A 27,505-nucleotide genomic window follows, 5' to 3' on the forward strand; every position below is an offset into this window, starting at 1 on the left:
AAAGTTTACGATATTTTTATATAATTTTTGACAATAAGGGGTACTTTACACCCCTATAAATAATCGAAGCCCTTGAGCATTTTATAGAATATGAGGTACAGGGTGCAATGATCCTAATCCCAAATTGTTATGTAAATCGATGCAACCCGATATTATTCTTTTAGGATAAGTAATTTTTTATATATAGCTCCAACAAGGGTGGTTTTAAGGGCTGAAATATTATGATAGTATATCTTAAAGCATAAAACAATTATTATGTAACTAATAAGAACCAAATGTTGACAATATTAAAGTTTAAAATTAATTTTTTACAAGTAGTTTTTTAGGGGTAATTTTCGCCCTTAACAAACCAAAAGCGTACAACGGCTCAATATAGAAAATGAACTAGAGGGTGAAATGAGCCTAATCCCAAATTTTTGTAACAATCGATGCTGGACGAAAAAATTGCGAGGTTTTGCCATTTTTTCAGTTTCATTTCCTCGACTATAAGGTAGAAAGGACTAGTTAGAATAGTTAGGACTAATACATTAACTCGTAATTGGCTAAATCACTAATGTGAATGCCAATACACAAAAAATACTCTTACGCTAAAATAATTAGTAAAATTTTTCCTAAACGGCTCTTGGTCCAACCGTATCATAGTATATTATGCAACGAGCACTTAATGATGGCCATTATGAAGCGAGTGTGAGGGATACGAAACAAGCCGCCTAGCGGCGAGTTTCGTATAGAGTACGAGCTTCATATTGATAATTAAATGCAAGTTGAATACACGATTTTTTCTATAATCATTCACAACAAAAAATATATTCAAATTTATTAATTTTGTAACGCAAACAAATTAAGTAGTTTGTCAATTTGACAGTTTGTTTACATATTGATAACTATCAAAGCGTATGTATTTGACTCGCCATTGGTCACTGCGCGTGTGCCACCTTCATCGCGAACGCCGTATCGTGATTATATTTGTTAAAAATCTGTATCTTACCCGTTGTCCTAGGTGAACGACAAACGCAACAACGCGACACGACGCGACGCGACGCGAAAATATCAAGTAATGGTTGTATTTGTGTATGGCCTACGTTTTCGGGTTAATCAGTCTACGACAAGACGCGACGAAGTGCGAACTTGATTTGTTCGCGACGAGACACGACACAGTGTGACGCCCCATTGCCTTTTTCAATTCAAATTATGCTACGCAATAGTTTATTAAATAAATAAAAAATAATAATAACTATATAGTACCAGTGTTTTTTCATTAACATACCTTAAAGTCAGTAACAGCCTCTCCTAAATAGAATTTGGTTTTTGAAAATTACTTATTGATATTTATTGATAGCTGTTATTAATACTGAGTTTAACAGCTGCAATGATATAATCGAAAGTGAATAAGCCACAATACTCTTTAAACCAACGTGGATTATTTCATTAAATTCGGATATAAATGATTAAACTCTCCAAATTTACTCGTTCTAAATATATGACATTTGTTGTCTTTCTTTTTCGTCGTTTATGGAATTTTTTAGCTAAGTATTTAAAATATGAATTTCTAGTAACACTGCCGTATACTTCCTCACACTTAAGAATAGGAATTAATAATTGGCATCGTCACGTTTGTCCTGGTTTGAGTGATGGAAAGCGACGCGATGCGACGCTACATAACCCCTTGTCCTAGGTGAACGACAAACGCGACAACGCGACACGACGCGACGCGACGCGAAAATATCAAGTAATGGTTGTATTTGTGTATGGCCTACGTTTGCGGGTTAATCAGTCTACGACAAGACGCGACGAAGTGCGAACTTGATTTGTTCGCGACGAGACACGACACAGTGTGGCGCCCCATTGCTTTTTTCAATTCAAATTATGCTACGCAATAGTTTATTAAATAAATAAAAACTAATAATAACTATATAGTACCAGTGTTTTTTCATTAACATACCTTAAAGTCAGTAACAGCCTCTCGTCAATAGAATTTGGTTTTTGAAAATTACTTATTGATAGTAATTGATTGCTCAGGTATTAGTACTGAGTTTAACAGCTGCATTGATATAATTGAAAGTGAATAAGCCACAATACTCTTCAAACCAACGTGGATTATTTCATTAATTTCGGATATAAATGATTAAACTCTCCAAATTTACTCGTTCTAAATATATGACAGTTGTTGTTTTTCTTTTTCGTTTATGGAATTTTTAACTAAGTATTTAAAATATGAGTTTTTTAGTAACACTGCCGTATACTTCCCCACACTTAAGAATAGGAATGAATAATTGACATCGTCACGTTTGTCCTGGTTTGAGTGATGGAAAGCGACGCGATGCGACGCTACATAAGCCACACGTCGCGTGAATTACTGGTCGCATCGCATCGCAACGCATCGCATCGCGTCGCGTCGTTTTCCGTCGCTCACCTAGGACAACGGGTTTTATTAATGAAAATCTGTATCATAATGAAGTTCATTATGATACAGGTAGTGACATCATAATTGATATATTATAGTGTGAGAATAAAAAAATATATTTTTAAATCATAATTTTACTTTTAGGTGAACCTGGCGAAGCTTTTGCCTTTTTAGATCTTATTATGGAAAATACTAAATTCTCTGAAAAAGAACTGATGGATGAAATAAAAACATTTTTGGCAGCAGTAAGTAATATTTATTTAGATTATCCTTAATTTATAGGTAACATACAGTTGAGTCCGGGAATCTTTACCCGTGCGTCATCATTAAAAGCATACAAAATAAGTCGATGATAAGTCGGAAATCGAAATTTACTAAACGCAACAGCAGGTGACATAGGTCTGGATCCCGCGTATGAAAAAAAAGTTGATTAATAGCAAGCTAAAAATCTGTTAATAGCTTAAGGGTGTCTAGTCGAATAAACTTTGATATGTGTGAACACTGGAACAGGGGTAGTTTTAATTGTGGAACAGGTTAAAAATTTGGAACGGTCACAGCACGAAAACGGCACATTTATTTTGTTCGACAGAACAGACTTAAACTCTTCGAACAGAGATTAAACTCTCATGCAAAAATCAGACTGCTATTTATCACCAAATGGGCGTTTTAATGAGTGGAACATGTAGAATATGTCAAATGACAGGAATTATGACAGGTAATAAATAGCAGTCTGATTTTTTCATGAGAGTTTAATCTCTGTTCGGAGAGTTTAAGTCTGTTCTGTCGGACAAAATAAATGTGCCGTTTTCGTGCTGTGACCGTTCCAAATTTTTAACCTGTTCCACAATTAAAACTACCCCTGTTTCAGTGTTCCCATATATCAAAGTTTATTCGACTAGACACCCTTAAGCTATTAACAAATTTTCAGCTTGCTATTAATCAACTTTTTTTTCATACGCGGGATCCAGACCTAACAGTAAGTGACTTGCTGTTGCGTTTACTAAATTTCAATTTCCGACTTATCATCGACTTATTTCGTATGCTTTAAATGATGAAGAACGGGTAAAGATTCTCGGAATTAACTGTATACTTGACACTCGCCTTAACCCTCAATGGAAACTGTGGAATCATACAGCAGTCCCAGAACATCTGCCAATGCCAGTAGTTTTCTTATTTATAAGACTGTTTACACACCCTCGTCTCGTTTCTCTGTATCCATTATGGTGCAAATGTTTGAAATAAATTCGATATTTTGTAAGCCAGCGACTTTAATGAAAAATCCTGAAATAGGTCGATTTTTGTTTTTAAATTACGATTTTTTGGCATATATATCATACTGCTGACGTCATCCATCTGGGCGTACTGACGTAATCGATGAATTTTTTAATTATGAATAGGGGTCGTGTGCTAGCTCCTTTGAAAGGTTATTTAATTCTCTATTCAGTAATATAAAAATTAACATAATTAATTATTTATACAGGGTGTCCATGAACTATTTGTTTTTTGAATTCAATTAATTTACGCAAAAAGAATAATGTATGTAAATTATTTAATTCAAAATACATTCTACTGCTGTCAGAAAATAGAAAAAAATGTTTTTTGATAAATAAAGCACCCATTTGCCTCTAGATAGTTTGAACATATAATTTAAGCGAAAAACAATGTTTATTTGTGAAATAAACGTGTTTTTTTGTTTTCTGACAGCAGTAGAATGTATTTTAAATTAAAAAAAATACATACATTCTTCTTTTTTGTCAATTAATTTAATTCGAAATCATTTTTCTTAGACACCTGTATAAATAATTATGCCAATGTTTATATTACTGAATAGAGTATTGAATAACCTTTCAAATGAGCTAGCACACAACCCCTATTCTCATTTAGAAAAATAATCGATTACGGCATCACGCCCAGATGGATGACGTCACTAGTATTTATGTCAAATTATATGTCACTGTACTATACTAGTTAGTATATATGTCACTGATATATATGTCAAAAAATAATAATTTAAAATTAAAAATCGGCCTTTGAATCGAAAATCAAAAATTTCTATCTCATTTAATATTGTTTTCACCCATTTTACAACATTAAAATGTAAAAACCTTGAATTATCAATTTATGCCTGTCCCTCCGTAAACACAACTCCTGTTATTAGAACAGATATACGACAAACGAGGTGTAAAATGAGAGTTTATAACCCAAAAGCAGTATCAAAGTTAAGGATTTTGACCTTAGAATACCGGTTCCAAAGTTAAAACCAGAAGTACTGATCTAAAGTCACCGAAATAGTACAAGCGATATATTATTCGACGCGCCTTAGCAAGACGAGAACAAATACGTACTTCCGGTAGCATGTAATTCTATCATATAAACTTCCCGATAATTAGTTATCCGGAGGTTGAAATACCGGGCCTTAGAGTATTACTGCACATTCATTTTTTAAGTCGAAATTCGAAATTTTATTACTATGTTTCTTGTATTCAATTTAAATTTCTTGCAATTAATAAAATTATGTCAATTTTGCACGTCACTGTAACAATAGCGAATATATACTTGTTAATATATTCACTCCTACCTATATACAAACAATTAAATACCTTTCTCATATCTTGTATCCTCTTATTTCACACTTTTTTTGCCACAGTTCTATTTTTAGTAAACATTTTTTGTTAACATTGCCGTGCATCACAAAATACGATATACAATATTCTTTATACAAGGGAAAAAGGTAATTGATTTTAGTTCAAGGTTCTGTTGTCCTAAAAAACCGGGAGCTAAAATCTAATATTTTCCTCGTGTATAATATTTACACATTTTTTTTCTGTGACGGAAAAGAATGAAGATTTAATATTAAAATAAATTATTAAAAATATATTTTTTGTACCAAATTTGCCCGGTTGCCAACGAATAAAGGTAATTTTCTTTTTTTTTTGGGTTCGCGGCGGTATAAAAGAGGGTTAATTGTCAGTAGTAATTACAGTAGAGCTATAAAATTATCGATTTGTATCCCGAGTGACACTTTGACAGTTTTAATTTCAAGACCCGAAGGGGAGTGAAATTATGCCAAAGTGTCACGAGGGCAAAACAAATCGATAATTCGAGCTCGAGAGTAATTCGGTAAGATTATTTCATGAATAAAACTGTCTTTTTAAATAATTTTAACTAATATTTTATTGATATCTTCGCCTGAATATTTGATAAACCTTTTTCTTGTTGTTCTCTGTGACAAGTTGTAAAACATTAATTGTCATTAATGTCACTGAATGTATGTTTGCGTAACAACGAAGGGCATCTGACGTAAAATACTTGATGACGAGAAATTATAAAAAATGATCGCTGTAATTTTTTTTTTTTTTTTATTTAGAAAGTACAGCCGCATCCACCTTGATGGTGATTAGCGGCGGCTACAGAATACAATGCTAAATTTTATAAAATATTCCTGTGGATTTTAGAAATTTTGTAATATTGTCCGTTGAACAATTAGTGCCCAATAAATTACTTATACAGTTAGGTATGTTAAACATGACGCGATAATTGGCAAAACGGGGGCATACAATTAACAAGTGATTAACAGTAATTTGGACATTACATATTTCACATACAGGTGTATCGCTTTTAGAGAGTAAATATGAATGAGTAAGTCTCGTGTGTCCAATTCTCAATCGAGTTATCACCAGCTGTTCTCTTCTGTTACGAGTTGACGGTTCCCAGGCTGTAATGTCATTTTTAATTAGTCTCAGTGAAGTTTGAGACGATTGCCATTCGTTTTTCCACTTGCACAAAACACGGTTCTTAAAGTAAGCTTTTATATCACTCGCGGTATTTCGACACTCATCTTTTACTATATCGGCACATACGGCAATTTCACTCGCGCACTGGTCAGCTTTTTCGTTGCCTGCAATGCCAATGTGGGATGGTATCCATATAAATCTGATTCGTCTATCGTTTTCTTGAGCCTGCATCTGTTCGAATTTAATGTGTTTCTCAATAGGACCTTTGGGATAGATCTGTTTAAGGGTTTGAAGAGCGCTTAGTGAGTCGCTTAAGATAACTGAATTAGAAATGTCATTAGAATTGATATGCATGATAGCTTTGAGCACTGCATAGAGCTCAGCAGAGAAAATCGAGAAGTAAGATGGGAGACGAAATTGATAAGTATTGCTTGGGGTAACGAAGGCAGCACCAACTCCTCTCTCACACTTTGATGCGTCTGTAAAGATTTTGTAACAATACTCATAATTCTCTTTGAGAACTAAATCTAGATGGTGCTGGATCTCTGCATGACTATTAATATGTTTGTCGAATTGGGTTAGCGCAGTATTTATATTGGAAATATTAATTAACCAAGGTAAGGGGTTTTTAATATTGATTGGAAGAATATCTGGGAATTCGACATCGAGACATCTCGGGTTTGTGTTTAGTACTATTGGTAAAGAGATTTATATATTTATTAGTGAATGTGTTATTGAAAAGAGGTTTGTTTACGTTTGAAGCTATTGACGTTGCATGTGACAGAGTTAAGGAAATTCGTCGATGATATAAGGAAGGCTCTCCACTTTCACTATATAAACTTTCTACAGGTGATGTTCGGAATGCACCAAGAGATAGTCTAAGTGCTGTATTGTGTACAGAGTCTAGCTGTTTCAATAATGTGGGGGATGCAGAGGCGTAGGCGATTGATCCATATTCTAGTTTTGATCTTATTAACATTCTGTAGATAGTTAGCAAAGTGGAGCGATCAGAGCCCCAATATCTATTTGACAATGTTCTCATTAGATTCAGTTTCTTATTACAAGTCAATACTAACTGCCTAATGTTTTCTTTCCAAGTAAGTTCTTTATCAAACCACATACATAAGAATTTCACACATGGTTTGAATGAAAGCGGTGTATTGAAAAATTTGAGATTAGGAGTATTTGTAAGGTTCTTTTTAGAGAACACCATACCTACGGTTTTTGTAACTGAGAATTGAAATCCTGTATCGCGAGACCATTCTTCGAGATTGTGTAAAAAACTTTGGAAAACTGTTGAAATTAAATTGATGTCCTTGCCTTTTACGTAAACCACCAAGTCATCTGCATATAAGCGTGCTTTTAAAGGTTTCATGAGGTTTCCGATTATATCATTAATGGCGATTAAGAAGAGTGTAGGGCTGATAATTGAGCCTTGGGGAATACCATTTTCTTCCTCTTGTTTTTCGGAATAGTGGCTGTTAATTCTTACACGAAACGACCTATTCTCTAGAGCTAGAAAGTTCTTAATATAGTGAAGACAATTTCCACGAATATTCCACGACTGTAACTTTCTTAAGATGTTGTATCTCCAGCATGTATTAAACGCTCTTCTTAAGTCAAAAAATACGGCAATACAATGTTGTTTCGTTGCCAGAGATTCGTGAATATCACTTTCCAGATCTAATATGTTGTCTATCCCAGATCGGTTTTGACGAAAGCCATTTTGTTCATTTATAAGTAAGTTTGAACTTTCTAGCTGCCATATCAGCCTTGAATTGATAATTTTTTCTAATAGCTTGCCCATTGCGCAAGTTAGGCTTATTGGTCTATAAGAATCAGGATCCAAACGAGATTTTTGGCTTTTGAGAAATGGAAGAATAATAGATTTTGACCAAACAGATGGGTATTGGTGCCGTTGCCAGATAAAGTTAAATAATCGGAGCAAGTAATTTTTAGCAGACGTGGGTAGGTGTTTTAAGAAAACTGTTGGAATATCATCTGGCCCAGGACTTGTGTTTTTTAGTTCATTAAGTGAGTTGTTGAGTTCTTGTAACGTAATAGGAGCGTTTAATGGGATGTTAGAATTTTCTAGAGAAAGGGTAGACTTTTCGGCTTCTAGTTTGTTTTCCAGAAATACGGGGTCGAGATTTTCATTGGAACACATCTGTCTGTAGTTTTTAGCTAATTCGTTAACAATTTCCAGCGGGGATGTGATAATTTGACTTCCAACTTTAAGACTAGATATTGGGGGTGACCCCTTTATGCCGGAAATTTTACGAATTTTCTTCCATACTTCTCTTACTGGAGTAGAACTGTTAATACTAGAGACATATTGTGGCCAACTGGATTTTCTTGTTTGGTTTGTTAAACGTTGAGCTCTAGCCTTAATTTTTTTGTAGGTTATTTTATTTTCAAGCGTTTTATGCTTTTTAAATCTATCAAAAGCTGTTTTGCTGGCACGTACGGCTTCGCTACACTCCGAATTCCACCAAGGCACAGGGACGTGATTTTTGACGGGCTTAGTTTTGCCGATGAAGAGCTTCGCACTCTGCAAGATGACACCATTAAAAGCACTCAAAGATTCATTTATATTATCGCTCATTACAAGATTTCCCAAAGCTTTATCTGTATAGTTTTTAAATTCGTTCCACTTAGCAGAATTTATATTCCATTTGGGCAAGAAAGATACTGGACAAGGCTGACTTGAGAGATTTTCAATCAAAATGGGATGGTGGTCACTACCATAGGTATACTGGAGAACATTCCCAGAGAGACGTGGGGCGATACCTGGATCGCACAAACTTAAATCTATCACGGAGGATTCCCCAGTGCAGATGTTAAATCTTGTAGGTGACCCGTCATTTAGGAAATTTAATTGAAGATCTTGCAATACCTTTTCCAGAAGTTTTCCTCTGCGATCAGTACTCCTCGAACCCCAAATAAAATTATGACCATTAAAGTCGCCTACAATTATTCGGGGAGACGGTATCTGTTCGATAAGATTTTTTAAATCTTCATACGTAACTGAGGAACTAGATGGAATATAAACATTGCATATGTACATTGAAACAGGAGCTGTAATCTCTATAACTATAGCTTCGATATTACTATTAACGGGAAAATCATTTGCAACCAAAGAATTTTTAACAAGTGTCATAACTCCACCTGAAGAATGATTATTGTCACGTACTCTATCTTTTCTAAAAACGTTAAAATATTTAGAATTATAGTTTTTTTGTGAGTTTAAGTTTGTTTCTTGGAGACATATTATTTCGATAGAAAATTCAGAAATAAGTTTTTGTAAGGTAGGTAGTCGATGGAAAAATCCATCTATATTCCATTGCAATAGCTTAGTGAATTTTATTATATGGAAATATGAATTTACTGATTACTCTGAGATGACTCGCCCTCGGATTCAGATACCTCGTTTCCTAAGTGTCGTAGGATTTTCTTTCTGAGAGTGGTGATAAAACTTTTGGATGATCTATTTTGCAATTGTGGATAAACTTCACTTAATATGTGGTGTAATCCCGTTAAGTTGGTAGTGAAATCTTGAATAATTATATCAATAGGGTTTTGCGCGCCAGTAATATTGCTAATAAGAAGGTTCAGTTGGTCAAAGTTGAGGACAAATGCGGGCGAATGATTTTCGATAAAAGTTTTGGCAGGTCCAAGATCATGTTTTTTGACTGATTTCGTTGCTACATGCTCCTCGTCGCTTTTAATCTTCTTGGCTTTAGGTTTAGATGTAGGTACAGTAAAGGGTTTTTCTGTATGACTTGTTTCTGGAGAAGTGAGAACTTCATTGATACTACGTTTCGACTGCAGGTCGACATTAATGGCTATGGAGGTGTCCATGGTGCTAACTTCTTGACTTTTTTCTATATTAGGATTGTTTAGATTATTTGCTGAGCTTTCTTCGATAGGAATTTGTTCGTGAGATAGAATTGTAGCTGTAGGTTGAGGCATAGTTTCGGGTGAGGAAGAAGAGATAGGTTGGCTGTTATTTGAATTTGCTAGTGATTCCATTTTATCGGGACAGTTTACGGCGATGTGTCCAGACTTTTTGCAGGTATAACAGGCCGTAGTTTCTAAGAAAATTGGATATGTTGTGTTATCAAAGTCTAAAAGGAATGAGTCGGGTAAGGAGATATTGTGAGGACTAACGTATATTTGTCTTCTGAAGCTCAAAATATGATTGTATTCAGGAAGATTAGAACTGATTTTTAGGAAGGTGACTGGGGAGAGAAGATTAAGTCCTATTTTTTGTAAATAATCAGTTAACAAACTGTGTGGTATACTGGGACATACGTTTGACAAAACAATACGTTCGGCTGGAGAAATCAGTCTTCTAGCTTGTACAATATTATTCTCGATTTTTATTTGTCCGTGCTTTTGCCTAAATTCGTCCACCAGTTGTTTGCTTGAAAGGTACATACATATCCGATTGTTCGACAATCGAGACGAAAATATAATATTTTTTGGTTGAATTAGATTGCCTAACGGAATTAAGTAATCTTGCAGCTTTGTATTTTCTAAGGCGCTGAAGACAATCGCTTGCAGTTTCGACGGAAAGGAAGAGGAAGTTGCTAATGAATAGGTTTTATTGGTATTTGTCTGCGGTTGTTGTACATGTTGCGAGTCAGAGAGACTCTGAATGTTAGGTTCCATTTTTAAATTTAACACGAGACATGTGTTCAAAACTAATACGGACCTGACCAGTAATTAAGCAGGTAACTAAACCAGTAACAAAACTGGAATAAATTGTAGCCTATATCGTACTTTATTGATGTTATTAAATAAGAATTAGCCAAAACTGGTTTACCACGTTATACTAAACAAAAATAATACGATACACTTACTGGTATCTAATAAACTTGTCACTGAACTATTTATAAATAAACTATTACTCTTTCTGCAAAAAATTTGCAATTTTGTTGAGACCAGAAATAAACACACCTTTCGGTAGGTCATTCAGGGCCGTACTCTCAGTTGTAATTTTTATTCTTGTAGGTTTCTCTCAGTTAGAATCTCTATGAATGAAGTAATCATTTTTTTTATTATTATAGTAATTATTATACACCTACCAATTTTTCGCAGCAAGATATGGAACTTTTTGTATTCGATTCGGGAACGTGTCAGGAAAGTTTGTGAACAAAATTCATGGTGGTAAAAAGAGAATTGCATTTTGTGCATAAGGAAAATGCCTTTCCAAAATGCATAGAAAATAAAAACTTGAAACGCATCTAAAATATCAATAGGATGAGTTCAATTTTGTTTCTCTGGAATTTTAGAGGTTGTTGAACACAAATAGCCCGATCAAATAACAATCTGACCCCCCAAAAAATAAACGAAGGATGAAAATTTGGGAATAAGTAGTTGAAATTGTCTAATATTATATAAGAAAAAGTTTACAATTCTACGTCCCCGGAATTCCCCCTTCTCGGGGGTGAAACATATACCTTCAAAATATGTCCGGAATTGGATAAAATGACTAATTCTCAGCAACTTTTGTTGTATACAGTTTTTTCACTATATATATAAAAGTCAATACTTTTTGAGTTATTTTCGAGTGAATATGTTCATTTTTAAGATAAAATGTTTTTGGACGGTTTTTCTCAAATAACTTAAAAAGTAAATATTTTATCGAAAAAAATATTCTCACCAAAAATATAGATTATAAAAAAGTGAAAAAAATGGTGTATGCATGAAGTCTGTTGACTAAGTAGAAGCAGAGCTGTAGCTAGTGAGAAATAGGTTCTTCTTCGTCAAACTTCAAATCGAATATTTTAACGTGATATTACCAAAAAACGGAGCACTTCTCGGGGAAAACTCATTATAATTTTTCCTAAACCAGACAAAAATTTCTAATAAAATTTCTAAATCAATCACTAAAATTTTTTAAATTAGGGGCAAAAATTATGTGAATATAATCTAAAAAAAATTCCTCTGTCTCGTATATAAATAGGTAACAACCAAAATTTTACATATTTTTTATATAAAATATAAAAAACACAGTGCCGTTTTCGCCAATATTAATAAAATTTTCCTAGAACTTAAGTGACGTTTAAACGCCGCGATAAATGCGAGCAATTTATTGTGACGATAAATTGCTACGATTTATTGATTTTTTAAATCTGTTTAGACGCTGCGATATATTGTCGCGATTGATTATAAACTGAAAAACTCGATCATTACAATAAATTGATGCAATTTGATATCAACTTCAATTCCGATAAATCTCTGTGATGTACCGTTAACACACAACGATAAATTGAAACAACTCGATTGACATCGATAAATTGTTCGGATTTATCGCGGTGTCTAAACGCTGCCTTAGTAGATAAATCCTTAATCCGCTTAACCTTGGCAGCGAACTAGTAGGTACATAATATAGTCCGTCTAGAAAGTATCCGGAATTTTATATTTTCCCTAATTTTAATAGATTTCCTCTTTGTAACATTTTAAGACAAAAGTAATGCATTAAGTAGGTTGTGCCGATAGTAGGTTATGGACAAAATCGCATGACAACACCATCTGTCAAATATTGTTGTTTGTAAACAGACTTAAGATTTGTGAAATAATGTCGCAAGTAGAAAAAAGAAAAGAGGTGGAATATTTGTATAGAAAGGGTGTCCGAAACGTTAAAAAATTAATGCAATTGACCGAACTCGGAAAAAGTGCAGTGCATATGAGACATATACCAGTTTCGGGTAGACCGCGTAAGATTCGCGGAAACAATTTAAATGCCACGACACAATCCGCGCCTAGGGTTTCGAAAATTAGCGAACAGATTAGGAAATCAACGAAAAATTAAAGTGTGCCCAGAAACTGTCCACATGTCACTGAAAAAGCAAGGTTACATATCAAGGAATCAATAAAAATACCTACAATGACACCTCTGCAAAGGCAACGAAGAATAGATTTTTGTCAATGTTTTCGAGAAGATAATTTTAATAATGGCTTTATATCTGATGGAAGTTGTTTCCAGCTTGGTGCAAATCATCTAAGAGTCCTATTAAGAGAAAATGTTACCGTTAAAATTTCCAACTTTCGCACTAAAATAATGGTTTGGGGAGCAATATCTCAGCAAGGTGCTACACCTCTCTGTATAGTTATTGGTACTGTTGATAGTGCGAAATATTGTGACATCCTAAATGGTTTTCTTCTTGAAACGGCTCATGTTTTATATCTAGAGGGGTGGCGTTTTCAGCAAAATAATGCAAGATGCCATACTTCTGCTTATACTCAAGCTTGGATGCAAGAACACGAATTGGCAACAATTTCGTGGCCAGCAGCATCTCCAGATCTTAGCCCCATTGAAAAAATATGGGGACTGATGAAGATTGAAGTGAAACGAGCAGCGCCACAAGATAAAGAAGGTTTGATTCGGTCAGTTTTACAGGCCTGGCCTGGAACACCATTACCGAAAATTATGGCCTTGACCTAGTTTCGGGTGTACCTGGACGTTTAGTTAAGTGTTTAGATTTAATTGGAGGTTGTATATTAATAAGTAAATGAGATGAATTATTATTATTTGAAATTTTATATTTCAAGTGATAGAAATAAATACCGTAAAATTATAATTCTTCTAATTCTTCTTTCTTTTTTCCGGATACTTTCTAGACGGACTATAATATACGGTTTTCGGAGCGAACTAGTGTGCTTCTATGATAACGGCTATGATACTCGAGCTACCTGTGGTCCAGGGAGACCTCGTCTTCTGGAGTTTTATGTTAATTTGATCCGTCAAAGCTTTTTTTCCACAATTCTAAATACGAAATGCAGCATTCATAAAAAGCGTGAACGTCACTCATAGTTTTCGACATTTTTTATGAACTTTTTCAATTTATATAAGAGTTGTTTATCTGCCTGTGGAAGAAATTTGTTTTCCATTATGTTTTTAAATTTGTTAACTCCATACCTACATCTGTCGCAGTTGAGCTTGTCTTCTCCATAAACGCAATGGTTTTGTTCAATACATTTAACTGTTGCGAAGAACTGTCGCAATGCATGAGGGCAGTTTACTTGAGCAAAAAAATAAGATTTCAGGCCTTCGTGTAGGTGCAAGATCCTTTTCACAATTGACAATAAAGATAGAAATCGTGTATTTCCATGTTTCACTAATTTTTTGTACTCGATGTCAGCTGTCTCACAAAACTCTTTTAAGTTTATAACCCTTTTAACTCTTGTTCTGCAAGAACACCATCAACTCCATGTTGGATTGTATTGTGAATGATGTGTGCGCTGCAACCAATGCCTTTTATGAGAACGCCGAGACCTTCTTTTAGCCTGAAATAGACGTTGATGCCTCGCCTGTTTCTTCTTCTTCGTCATGTACCATGTCCTTTCAGAAGGTTGGCTACTATCATAGCTATCTTTATTTTATTCACTGCCGTCCTAAATAGCATGCTTCTATCAACACAATACCAATCTCGCAAGCTCTTCAACCATGAGGTTCTTCTTCGTCCTGGACTGCGTTTGCCTGCTTTTTTTTCCTTGCATAATATTTCGCCTGTTTAAAAATCAAGTAACTTTACGGATACCTCTCAAGTACAAAGTACCTATTAACTATCGGTGCCAATAATCTAACATCATTAGGTTTGATGTGTCTGTTGAAATGCTTAAAACATTGCATTCTTTTAGCCTGTTGTGTAGTTCACCTCTTGCCATTACCATGATTATCGCTTCGCACTTGGTACGCGCTGACCTGAACTTGGGCTGAAACAGCTTCAATATTAATTTTGAGGAGCAATCAGAAGTTTTAAAACATATATCGTGCACTGCTGTATGGAATACAAAAGTAGCTTCTTTAGCAGCAATGGAAAGTTCATTTTCTGCGAGTTGGGCATTTTTGAAAAACGATGTTATGGTAGATGAGCTTGCAATGACACTTGCGCTTTGGCTCTGGCACTTGCGTACTGGCCTTGTGTTTCGAGCACTTTAGATAGTCCTTGATCAATGGCCGGGGTCTCGGTGTTGTTTAAGTTTGACCGGGACGCTAATGTAAACCGGCCGGGACAGGGATCTCAAACTATGGTCAAAGTATGGTAAACCTACTCATTTCCATGGTTGATTTTTTCCTGAACAGATTAACGGCTATTTTTTTATTATTTTAGATTTTTCTTTAGTATTTACACAGTTGTGCAAAGGTTTAGTGAAACTTCATTTTTGTACATATTATACAGGGTGGAAGAAAATAAATGTTTTTCTTATGTTAAATTTGAGACACCCTGTAGGGACGACTAGGTACAAATGTGAGCATACATCGGAATCTTATTGTAGTCTTATGTTTTGTTAACATTTTGTTTCTTGAATGTCCGTTTCCTTTAGAAACAAAGAAAATAAACTTTTTTGTAATTTAACATGTGTTTTAACCGAAACAAAAGTGTGAGACAGCCTGTAGGAAGGAAAAGGTATAAAACTAGATGGACATCGACATTATATTGTAATTTCATATTTTGTGAATATTTTATTTTTTTTAATATCACTGATATCTTAATAACAAAAAACTAGACGGCTCTACTCTTGTATATACAGTGAGCGCGTAAAGGTTGGAATAAATTCACTTTTTCCTGAATGGGCCATTTTGGAAATAAATCCCGATTTTTGTTTTTAAATTACGTGTTTTGGCATATACATCGTACTAGTGATGTCATCCATCTGGGCGCTATGACGTAATCGATAATTTTTTTTAAACAAGAATAGGAGTCGTCTGATAGCTCATTTGAAAGGTTAATCAAATTTCTATTCAGTAATATAAACATTAACATAATTATTTATACGAGGTGTCCAAAAACAATTTTTTAATAAAATTAATTGGCGCAAAAAAAAAGAATGTATGTAATTGATTTAATTTAAAATAAATTAATACAGCTGTCATCAAACAAAAAACAGGTTTATTTGAAAAATAAACATTGCTTTTCGCTTAAATTAAATGTTCAAACTGCCAAGAGGCAGGTAGGTGTCAGTTTTATCATCGAATGTAAGCAAAAGACAATATTTATTTTTCAAATAAAATTTTTTTTACTGTTCTATGACAGCAGAATGTACCTATTTTGAATTAAATAAATTACATCCATTCCTATTTTTGTCTCAATAAATTCAATTAAATAATTTATTTTTTGGACATCTTGTATAAACAATAATGTTATTGTTTGTATTACTGAATAAGGAACTAAATAAACTTTCAACTGAGCTATCACACGACCCCTCTTCCCATTTAAAAAAATCATCGATTACGTCATAACGCCCAGTTGGATGATGTCACTAGTATGGCATATAATATGTCATAAAGTTTGGAACATCCTGTGGAATATTCTAGCGTATAAAAAATATTGAAATCAAAACTCAGCTGTAGCCTTAGGTTTTCTTAACATTTTGCATTTTAATTTATTCGCCTGCGTGGAGAATAAACAGTTAGGTACTTTAACAACTAGCCATGTTATTCATCAATACAGGGTGTTTCTAAATAAGTGCGACCAACTTTAAGGGGTAATTCTGCATGAAAATGTAATGACCATTGGTTTTATAAACATATGTCCACAGATGCTTCGTTTCCGAGATACGGGATGTTGAATTTTTTCTTACAAACTGACGATTTATTTATTGGTCTAAAAGCGATTGAGATATGCAAATGAAATTTGGTAGGTTTTAAGAGGTGGTTATTGCGCATTTTTTGACATACAATTAAGAATTTTATATTCACCATTGGCGTGCATACGGGATGTATCTAAAATGTTTATACCCGTATGCACGCCAATGGTGAATATAAAAATTTTTATTATATGTCACAAAATGCGCCTTAGCTACCTCTTAAAACCTACCAAATTTCATTTGCATATCTTAACTAGTTTTAGAGCAATAAATAAAAAGTCAGTTTGTAAGAAAAAATTCAACATCCCGTATCTCGGAAACAAAGCTTTTAATTTCAATATTTTATATACGCTAGAATATTCCACAGGGTGTTCCAAACTTTGAGGAAAAACACACTATCATTGTTACACCTGGTATACAATGACACTTACCTTTTTAGCAATAGTATTATCACATCGATATTCTTGAAGAATGAAACTCTAATATACTAAAAAAATTACTAAAATCGGACAACAGGTTTAGGAAATACGAGACATAAAAATGTCCCATTTTTAAGGTGGTCCGTTAATTTCTATGCTTAGTATATAAATTAAGTCAATACTCACAATTTTTTTGGGTTTGTATTTTATTGGTGTTTAAAATGGGCCAATCGGTTTCGAGGTCTACATTATTAAATTTGACTCATCATCATGCTCAGTAGGTACATAGTCTTCCGGAATTACAAACTACAAGCTAAAATTTCAAAATATAAAACAACTAAGTCCAAATTAAACTTTACAGCAAAAAGCAAACAACTATAAATTATTGAAGTGAGTAATTAACTAGACATTAAAGTATACAGTGAGCACGTAAAGGTTGGAATTAATTAATTTTCTCGAGAATGGACGATTTTGGAAAAAAATCTCGAAACAGATCAATTTTTATTTTTAAATTACGACTTTTTGGCACATATATCATACTAGTGACGTCACCCATCTAGGAGTGATGACGTCATCGGTGATTTTTTTAAATGAGAATAGGGGTCGTGTGATAGCTTATTTGAAAGGTAATTCAATTCTCTATCCAGTAGTGTAAACATTAATATAATTATTTATATAGGGTGTCCAAAAAAAATTCTTTTGAATTAATTTATTGACATAAAAAGAAGAATTTGTGTAATTTATTTAATTCAAAATACATTTTACTGCTCTCAGAAAACAGAAAAAAATGTTTATTTGAAAAATAATCATCGCTTTTTCGCTTAAATTAAATGTTCAAACTGTTAAGAGGCAGGTGGGTGGCTGCATTAATATTGAATTTAAGTAAAAAACAATGTTTATTTGTTAAATAAACATTTTGTTCTGTTTTATGAGAGCAGTAAAATGTATTTTGAATTAAATAAATTACATACATTCTTCTTTTTATGTCAATAAATTTAATCCAAAAATGTTTTTTTTTTTGAAATCCTGTATAGATAATTATATTAATGTTTATACTACTGAATAGAGAATTGAATTACCTTTCAAATGAGCTATCACACGACCCCTATTCTTATTTAAAAAAATCATCGATGACGTCATCACGCCCAGATCGGTGATGTCACTAGTATGATATATATGCCAAAAAGTCGTAATTTAAAAATAAAAATTGACCTGTTTTGGGATTTTTTTCCAAAATCGTCCATTACCGAGAAAATGAATTTATTCCAACCTTTACGTGCTCACTGTATATTGAGACATTCATATTATTATATAATATATATACCTCGACACCGTAAGCACCCGTAAGGTACAAGAGGACGGCTTAAGTAAGTAAGTATATTACGCAATTCTCATCACTCTGGTCTATACTAATAACAGAATTTGTCAATATATACTTAAATGTCGTCTAGTCACCCTAATAGCACACGACGTCCTTTGGACGTCCAAAATAGGTCCATTTTTGGTCCTTACGTCCATGGACTATAAACGGACGTCCTTTGGACGTCCCATGTTGGACGTCCTTCGGAAGGAATAAATATGGACGTCCTTTGGACGTCCGACGTTGGACGTCTTTCGGACGGAATAAATATGGACGTCCTTTGGACGTCCGACGTTGAACGTCCTTTGGACGTCCATACTGGACGAAATACGGACGTTTTATGAACGCTTATATATTATATTGGACACATTATACCAATTAACGGGATCAAATAGCAAAATAATTCAATAAAATATTAACTTAGGCGTTAACTTTACGTTAATGAAATACAGTCAAACCTGTCAGTAACGGCCACTAAAATGAAAGAACTATTGGCCGATATAGAAAGGTGGCCGTTATTGCCAGTTTTTGTAGTCTAGATATACAGTAAAACTTGTGTTACTGGCCACCTGTACTAACGGCCAGTTTAAAAATTCCCCAAACCAATTATATTTAGACTACAAAAACTGGCAATACCGGTCACCTTTCTATATCGGCCAATAGCTTTTTCATTTTTAGTGGCTGTTACTCACAAGTTTTACTGTAATTGGTTTGGGGAATTTTTAAACTGGCCGTTAGTACAGGTGGCCGGTGTTTGCAGGGGGCCGGTAACACAGGTTTTACTGTAGTTTAAATCGAAAAGATTAAATCTTAATTCAAAATTGTATATACAATTATTACAATTATAAACTATAGTTTAATATCCAAAACATGTTTTTGATTTTATGTAATGTAATGAAAATCTTATTTGTAAATTATTGGTTACAATGTTTAACAATAGGAAATATTCAAGAATAAATAAAATAAAAGTTTAATCCTAACAACACAAAACATTCCAGGAATGTAGGTACTACCGTTCTATTCCGTGAACATCTATCTGATTAAATTATGGGTGGAAAGTTACCACAAGATATTCTATGTACAATGTCTTCCTGGTGGGGTAAAATTTTCCATTACAAGATTTTAAGAGAGGCCATTTACTGTTCAATTTGCGTTCATTTTCAAATTTGCCGCGCGAATATCTATGTAGCGTCGCGTGGTCATTGGTCATCACATTTCATATAATTTCATTTTCGTAAGATAACCGATAACCTAAAAATTTAGTAAAAATTTTGATTGGAAAAAAATGCATCGATAAGGGGGTGTGGGAAATGGAAATTAGTGGCTTTTTTGCTGTACTGTGTGCTAGTTTTTGCTCTGGGCTCTGGCTGGATCTCTTGTTTAAACAATTTTGTAAGTATTATAAAATCCGTTTTCAATTTTCTTTATTCTTTATGAAACGAATCATTTATGCATGCATATTATTACCTGTAAATAGTATCTATTTCTTTTGATTTTTAATTGTAAAGAATAGAAAAATTACCGTTCATTTTAATTTTTTTTAGAATCAGCTGAAAGTGGTCTACAAAAAAAACCAAGAAGGAAATGTATAGCCTTGTGGCTATGAAAGGCAAAAGAGAGATATAAAAAGTGTATTGGCTAGTTGGAAGAAAGTCCACATTGTCCATGCATAATAAGTTATTACTTTATCAACAAATATCAAGAAGATAGCAGGAAGTCACGAGCAACACGAGCAATTGAACAACTTCATAAGTTCAAGAATATCGAGGAAATCCAGCTCCTCGATACTACTGGGCAAACTAGAAGATTGAAGAGGACAAAGCCTTTTGAACTAGTTTGAGTGATAAATGATAGTGAAAAACGGAGCATAGTGCTTGTGTGCTGTGCCTGTGTATGTTAGAATAGTGCACGATCTTGTTAGATTAGATAAGAGACGCTATGGGGTAAGCTCTTCATTTTAAGAAACGGTAGTCATTTAGGTTAAATTAAAATTGCTCCTTGGTCAGTTATGACCAGATTGTTTTTTTATGTTTGGCAAAAAGGACTTAAGTCAGAATTGCACATTGATAATGTTTTGATGATTTCTGGACCAGAAAAAAACTTGTAGATGTAAACTGTATGTACAGTAGAATCTACTACAATACTGTACAAATCATCAAAACATTATCGATGTGCAATTCTGACTTAAGCCCTTTTTCCCAAACATCAGAGAATTGTAATGTACAATAATTCTCCTATCTGCTTTTTCATGAATTTTGTAGGAGACGAAAAACCATTTTTAGGATCATCTGCTTTCACATGTAAATTTTGACATGTTTTGTAGTAAATAGATAGTTGAATTTACTACAAAACATGTCAAAAAATATATGAAAACAGGAGGTGACTATAAAAAAAGTTTTTAGTCTCTCTTACAAGACTCATGAAAAAACAAATCGGAGGTATGTCACATCTGTGACTATATCCAGGGAATGTCTAAAAAATATACTTTGATGTCCCAAGAACCAAATATAACCTACAGTCCATCTAATTTACTTACTGTTGCACGTCATTATCTACGCCAGAGATCTAAGTTGACATAGTTGCCAAAGTATAAAAAGATCCTGAATCTATTTTAAATCAAATATATCACATAATTATTGTAAACGTGGATTATACAACAAAACAAATTAATATTCAATGTAAATAAGTAAAAACTTGAGAAATAGAGAACAAGAATTAAGTTATAATCTTTTAAGATTTGCAGTGCAAGCGTTTTTGCACTGCATTGTTAATAATTAAAAAACGGCTCCGAACTCTTGGCAAAAAGCCGGTAGGTTTCTTTGTATAAGTATGTCTACAATAACAACTAAAAAAGTTGTCAGATACCTCGATGATTATTCCAAGTCGTTATAAAATTAAGTGAAATTTATATTTTTATAGTAGAGGATCTTTTTATAGTAAAGTAAATAATAAAGACAGTAAATATAATAAATAAAACAGATACTTATAGTAAAGAATATAAACAAATATGAAGTGTCATCACCACAACTGTCAAATAAATGTTACCAATTTATTCTAAAATGTCACCTTCGTTCGATTACAGTTACAGTGTGATCCGAACAAATCTGCTTCATAAAAACGCTTTATAATCCATTTATACAAATTAAATGAAACATATTATTGTGTATTTCTTTAGGTTAACATTAATAGAAATCTTCAAATATTATTTCTACGCGTATATAATAAAATATGTCTAGAGTCTGTATTTCCAGTGTACTCAGCAAAGTGATTCTAAAAAAGAACACACCTACCGCCTAAATATGTCGTGTTGGTATCATGCGACCTCACAGACTACGACGCGGATGACGCACAACAGTTAGTAAATTAGACGAAGTATGTAGATATATACAGGGTGTAACAAAAATACAGGTCATAAATTTAATCACATATTCTGGGACCAAAAATAGTTTGATTGGACCTAACTTACCTTAGTACAAATGTGCACACAAGAAAAGTTGCAGCCCTTTGGCTGCAACTATCTTACGAAAAAATTATAGTAAAATTTGGACACCCCATAAAAATTTTATGGGGGTTTTGTTCCTTTAAACCCCCCCAAACTTTTGTGCACGTTTCAATTTAATTATTATTGTAGTACCATTTAAACACAACGTTTTAAAAACTTTTTGCCTCTTATTGCTTTTTCGAAAAGTCAATTTTTATCGAAATATTTTGAATATTTGTCAAATCCACCACATATATCCACCACATATATGTATATGGTTAAGTACGATTATGGAGACTTGGTAATAACATGCAGACTTATTTATGCTTTACATTTTTAGGTATATTTTGAACCATATTAAAAAAGAAGCCAGATCTCGATAAAATGTGCCTTATCGAAAATATACAAAGAGGCAAAAAAGTTTTAAAAACATTCTGTTTAACTAATGGTACCTCAGTAATAGTTTAATTGGAACGTACACAAACATTTGGGGGGTTTAAAGGAACAAAACCCCCATAAAATTTTTATGTAGACATGTTAAAAAAGAAGTCGCAACTCGATAAAAACTGCCTATCTGAAAAATACTAAGAAACAAAAATATTGAATTTAACTAATGGTACCTACTACAATAATAAAATTGAATTGGAACGTACACAAAAGTTTGGGAGGATCTAAGGGATCAAAACCCCCATAAAATTTTTATGGGGTGCACAAATTTCACCATAATTTTTGTTTAAGATATTCCTGCCATAATACTGCCACATGTCCATTTTCAATAAAAAATCGCTAATAGTTTTCGATATAATCGAAAAAATCGATTTTCATTTTGTAATTTCAAAGGGCTGTAACTTTTTTTATGTGCATATTTGTACTAAGGTAAGTTAGGTTCATTCGAACTATTTTTGGTCCCAGAATATGTGATTTAATTTATGACCTGTATTTTTGTTACACCCTGTATATACAGCCGATTACGCACCACCTTAAAAATTGGGCATTTTTGATGTCTCGAATTTCCTAAACCTGTTGTTGCATCTAAGTGATTTTTTTATAATATTCTAGCCTAGGCCCTAGGCTATAGGTTAAGTACCTCCTTATGCTTGTCATGCACGGGGAGCTATACTGTAATATATATTATATCACATCGCTCTCTATAGTAATGAGTGAGCCTGTACATACGGAACCATTTGTTTCCTGTCTGCAGGCTCACTCATTACTATAGAGAGCGATATGATATAATGTACATATATTACAGCATAGCTCCCTGTGCGTGACAAGCTTAAGGAGGTAACCTATAGCCTAGGCTATAATATTATAAAAAAATCACTTAGATGAAACAACAGGTTTAGGAAATACGAGACCTCAAAAATACCCCATATTTAAGGTGGTGCGTTAATTTCTTGGAGAAGTGTATTGTAATTTAATGTAAATAATGTAATATCCAATAATTGTAATTTAATATAAGATGTAATATAAGTTCCTTAAAAAATATATTTTTTATTTCCCACGACATTAGATGGATGTTCGGCAGCAAGACATTGGACCAAACTGGGACGTCCTATGAAGGCCCAATTGACGTCCACCGAACGTCCCTTCGGATGTTAAGTGGACCTCCATTGGACGTTTGGCAACGTGGCATTTGGACCAAAATTGGACGTCCTGTTAATGTCCAATTCACGTCCCCTAGGACGTCCGGTTAAGGTCCAATTTACTTCCGATTAAGGTCCAATTTACGTCCGATTAAGGTCCCATTTACGTCCGATTAAGGTCCAATTTACGTCCTATTAAGGTCCAATTTACGTCCGATTAAGGTTCAATTTACGTCCGATTAAGGTCCAATTTACGTCCGATTAAGGTCCCATTTACGTCCGATTAAGGTCCAATTTACGTCCTATTAAGGTCCAATTTACGTCCGGTTAAGGTCCAATTTACGTCCGATTAAGGTCCCATTTACGTCCCATTAAGGTCCAATTTACGTCCTATTAAGGTCCAATTTACGTCCGATTAAGGTCCAATTTACGTCCGATTAAGGTCCAATTTATGTCCTATTAAGGTCCAATTTACGTCTGATTAAGGTCCAATTTACGTCCGATTAAGGTCCAATTTACGTCCCCTAGGAAGTCCGATCAAGGTCCAAATTACGTCCGATTAAGGTCCAATATACGTCCCGTCGGACCTTAGATGGACGTCCAATGGACGTTCGGTAGCGCGACATTTGGACCAAAATAGGACGTATAAAGGACGTTCCTCGGACAAAAACGGACGTCCAATGGACGTCCCTAAAGTCCGTGAAGGACGTCCAATGGACGTCCATTGGACGTCCTTGTGCTATTAGGGCGATTACTCACTTCAATAATTTATAATTGTTTGCTATTTAATGTAAATTTTAATTTGGACTTAGTTGTTTTATATTTATTTTCAACGAAAACATTTCGTTTATAATTTCGCAAAAGTATGTGTGTTATTGCGTTGCCGCTCCTGCAATACTCAGATCAGATTTATCGATGGATTCTTATGTAGTTTTTTCTTTTGAATCCAAATCTGAAAACGGCATTTCGATATTTCTAACCGTCTTCGAGATAATCGACCTCAAAATCTAAAATGTGACGTCACAATCGTTTTATTTTCTTCCGACACACTACACGTCCAGCTGAAATCGTTGCTATTAAGGCCCGGTTTTTCAGTGAGCGGTTAAAATTTTGGTTAGCTAACCTAGTTTAAATTTTAACCAATATTTTAACCCTCATAGCTTTTTTCAGTTCTTTAAATCAAGTTAAGAAAATCTCGGTTAGCTAACCACTTTTTTCTTCTGTTGGCAGCAGTAACTGTACGTGCGCATGTGCAATTCGAGAAATAATGATCAATTTGACAGAAAAATAAATAAAAGACAATTTCATAACCAAATTAAAAAAATGATTAATGCAATGCAATATCAAGTTCGGAATATTTGTTTAGTTCATAACGTCTACCTTGGTTTCATAACAGAAGATAATTAGAATTACTGGGATGATTTAGACTTTTTTTCCGATTTTGTTTGTCAAAGACCACGGGTCTTATCACTATTTGAACAGATTGACTAGGAAATAAGGAGTCAGACTCTTTGGTAAATAATTAAGTATTTTGCTGTGTAGACAAATATAAAATAATCTTTTTAAAATATTACTAGGAATCATGCATTAAATCCTGTTAGGTAAGTGTAAACATAGGTACCTGTTAGAGTTATATTTAAATATATTTCCTTATAATTCCTTCCTATATAATAACGATAATAATTTATAATTTCAATAATAATAATTTCCTTATGATAATAAGGAGGTATTAGATAGAATACTTCCCGCGATGAAAGAAAATAGCATAACCCAACTAATCCCTTCTGTCAGGCAGGTACTCAAAAAAAAATAAACATGATGCATTCACTGCACCAATATGCGCAAGCGTAACCGCAAAATTAGGAGTTAAACCATCTAACGATGATCGGTTAAAATCGTGGTTAACTTAAACGAGTTTAAGCTCTAACCTAATACTGAAAAACTGATTAAACATGAATATTTCGGTGACCAAAAAATAAATAGGTTAACCCAGCACTGAAAAACTGGCCCTAAGTAGGCTAGTTTTTTAATCTCGATTTGTTAAGCAAAGCATAGGTTATTTACATTTGAGTTTGACACTTCGTCAATGTCAAACTAAAGAACCCCGCACAAACCTTATGGAAAATAGGTCCCAGTGGATTTCGTTCATACTTTGGGAAAATACCCTTTGAAGCATCCTCAAACCCGGAAAATTATAAGATTTACGGGGTATTCCAATTCCTTGAGTTACTGGTTACTTGGCAACATGTAGAAGTTTGGATCAAGGAAAAGTACTAGTAGTCTATGATTTTTTCGGCATTCAATTAATATAATTAACTCATGGGTTTTTGCGATCGCTAAACACGAATATGCCATCAGAATTGCCCTCCGGATGACGTGGTGGCCAGGGCCTCTGCAAGGGACGTCATCTTCTAGAGTTTCGATGGTTTTCGGCATTTAATTGATGCAAATGAATTACTGGAGGGTTTTTTGAGGTCGCTATACACGAATATGCCACCAGAACCGACTCCCGGAGCACCTGATTTCCAAGGTCAATGAAAGGGGCTCCTGGAGTTTCGAGGGTCTTTGGTACTACATTAATGCAAACGGATTAGTTATAGGTTTTTGGGGTTGCTGAACACGAATACGTGATCAGCACAGACACAGGAGCACCTGGTGCAATACATCATTGAGCCTCTATTAAACAATTTCGAATCTCTTAGGTTGCGCTGTGCATACTGCTTACCTGGTCGAACAAATAACTCTTATATGTGTCTATAAGAATTGTTTACGTTATGTGTCTTTCTGTTTTTAAAGTCTTGTTAAATGCATTTGTTATTATTCATTTAGTTTTGTCTCAGTTAAAAAACACTTTAAAGAGTAAAGCCACCTATTTTCTTTGTTTCTAAAGACATTAGAGACATTAAAAAAAATGTTCAAAAAATATAAGTCTACAATACGATTCTGATGTATACCCACATTTGTACCTCAACCTAATCCTCCCTATAGGGTGTCTCAAACTGAACATAAGAAAATATTTCTTTTCTCCCACTCTGTATATTTATGTAAAAAAGAAGTTTGAGTAAACCTTTGCCCAAATATGTAAATACTAAAGAAAAATCTCCATTAATAAAAAAAATTGCGGAATTCGTTCATCCGTTCACTAAAAAACAACTAATAACCTGGGCATAATTTTCTATATCCCTAACTTATGCCTCGCAGTATAGTTTTACATCTGTTCAAATTTTAAATCCATTGGAAACTACAGTAGCCCGGTAAATGACCCTTTTTGAATGTAATTTTCAGCGGCACGACGAATTTGCTTTAAAATTTGGATTTAGGTTCTACTTACCCTACACTTCAAAGTTAGTCTTGTACCGTTGCTTGCTTTTACTTGGAGGTGAAATTCACCTCTTCTCCGGGGTAAAAAACTTACGTTTAAAATAAGTCCAGAAATGAATTTTGCGAACTCTAAGCAACTTTTGTTCTATAGAGTTGTTTTTATACTAGTCAATACTAATCGATTTATTTACAAGTGAAAATGTTTATTTTTTAATAAAAAAAGCCGGTTTTCAGCAGGTTTTTTGCAAATAACCCAAAAAGTAAGTATGTTATAAAAAAATATTCCTAGCAAACATGAAGCTTATAAAAAATGAAAAAAACTGTGTATTCATAAAAAGGCGATGGATCCAGTAAAAGAAAAATTGTAGCTTATGAAAAATTGTTCGTGTTCGCCAAATTCCAAATCGAAAATTTCAAGGTGAAATAACCAAAACATGAATTTTCGGAGAAAGCTCATTAAAACTTTTTTTGAAATGTTAAAAAAAGCTTTATTTTTGTTTAAAAGTTTCCAGCATTAAAAGTAAGCAAGTTACGTTTACATAAATTTTTATTTTCTATAAAAGCTTCTAGCCTCAAAACTAAGCGACTTACCTCACGCTCA

At 33.8% G+C, this 27,505-nt stretch overlaps 1 protein-coding gene across 2 annotated transcripts in view; it reads left to right on the forward strand.

Annotated features, from left to right (window-relative positions):
* Positions 1–27,505, forward strand: part of LOC126882331 (cytochrome P450 4C1-like) — a 214,924-nt gene that overhangs the window by 126,910 nt on the left and 60,509 nt on the right. For both annotated transcript variants that reach the window (XM_050647206.1, XM_050647207.1), the window contains one exon: positions 2,549–2,649. In XM_050647206.1, the coding sequence (XP_050503163.1) occupies positions 2,549–2,649 (101 nt within the window). The remainder of the gene's footprint in view (positions 1–2,548; positions 2,650–27,505) is intronic.

Source organism: Diabrotica virgifera, chromosome 3 (assembly GCF_917563875.1).
Source record: "Diabrotica virgifera virgifera chromosome 3, PGI_DIABVI_V3a".
In the NCBI taxonomy this organism is placed as follows: Eukaryota; Metazoa; Arthropoda; class Insecta; order Coleoptera; family Chrysomelidae; genus Diabrotica; species Diabrotica virgifera.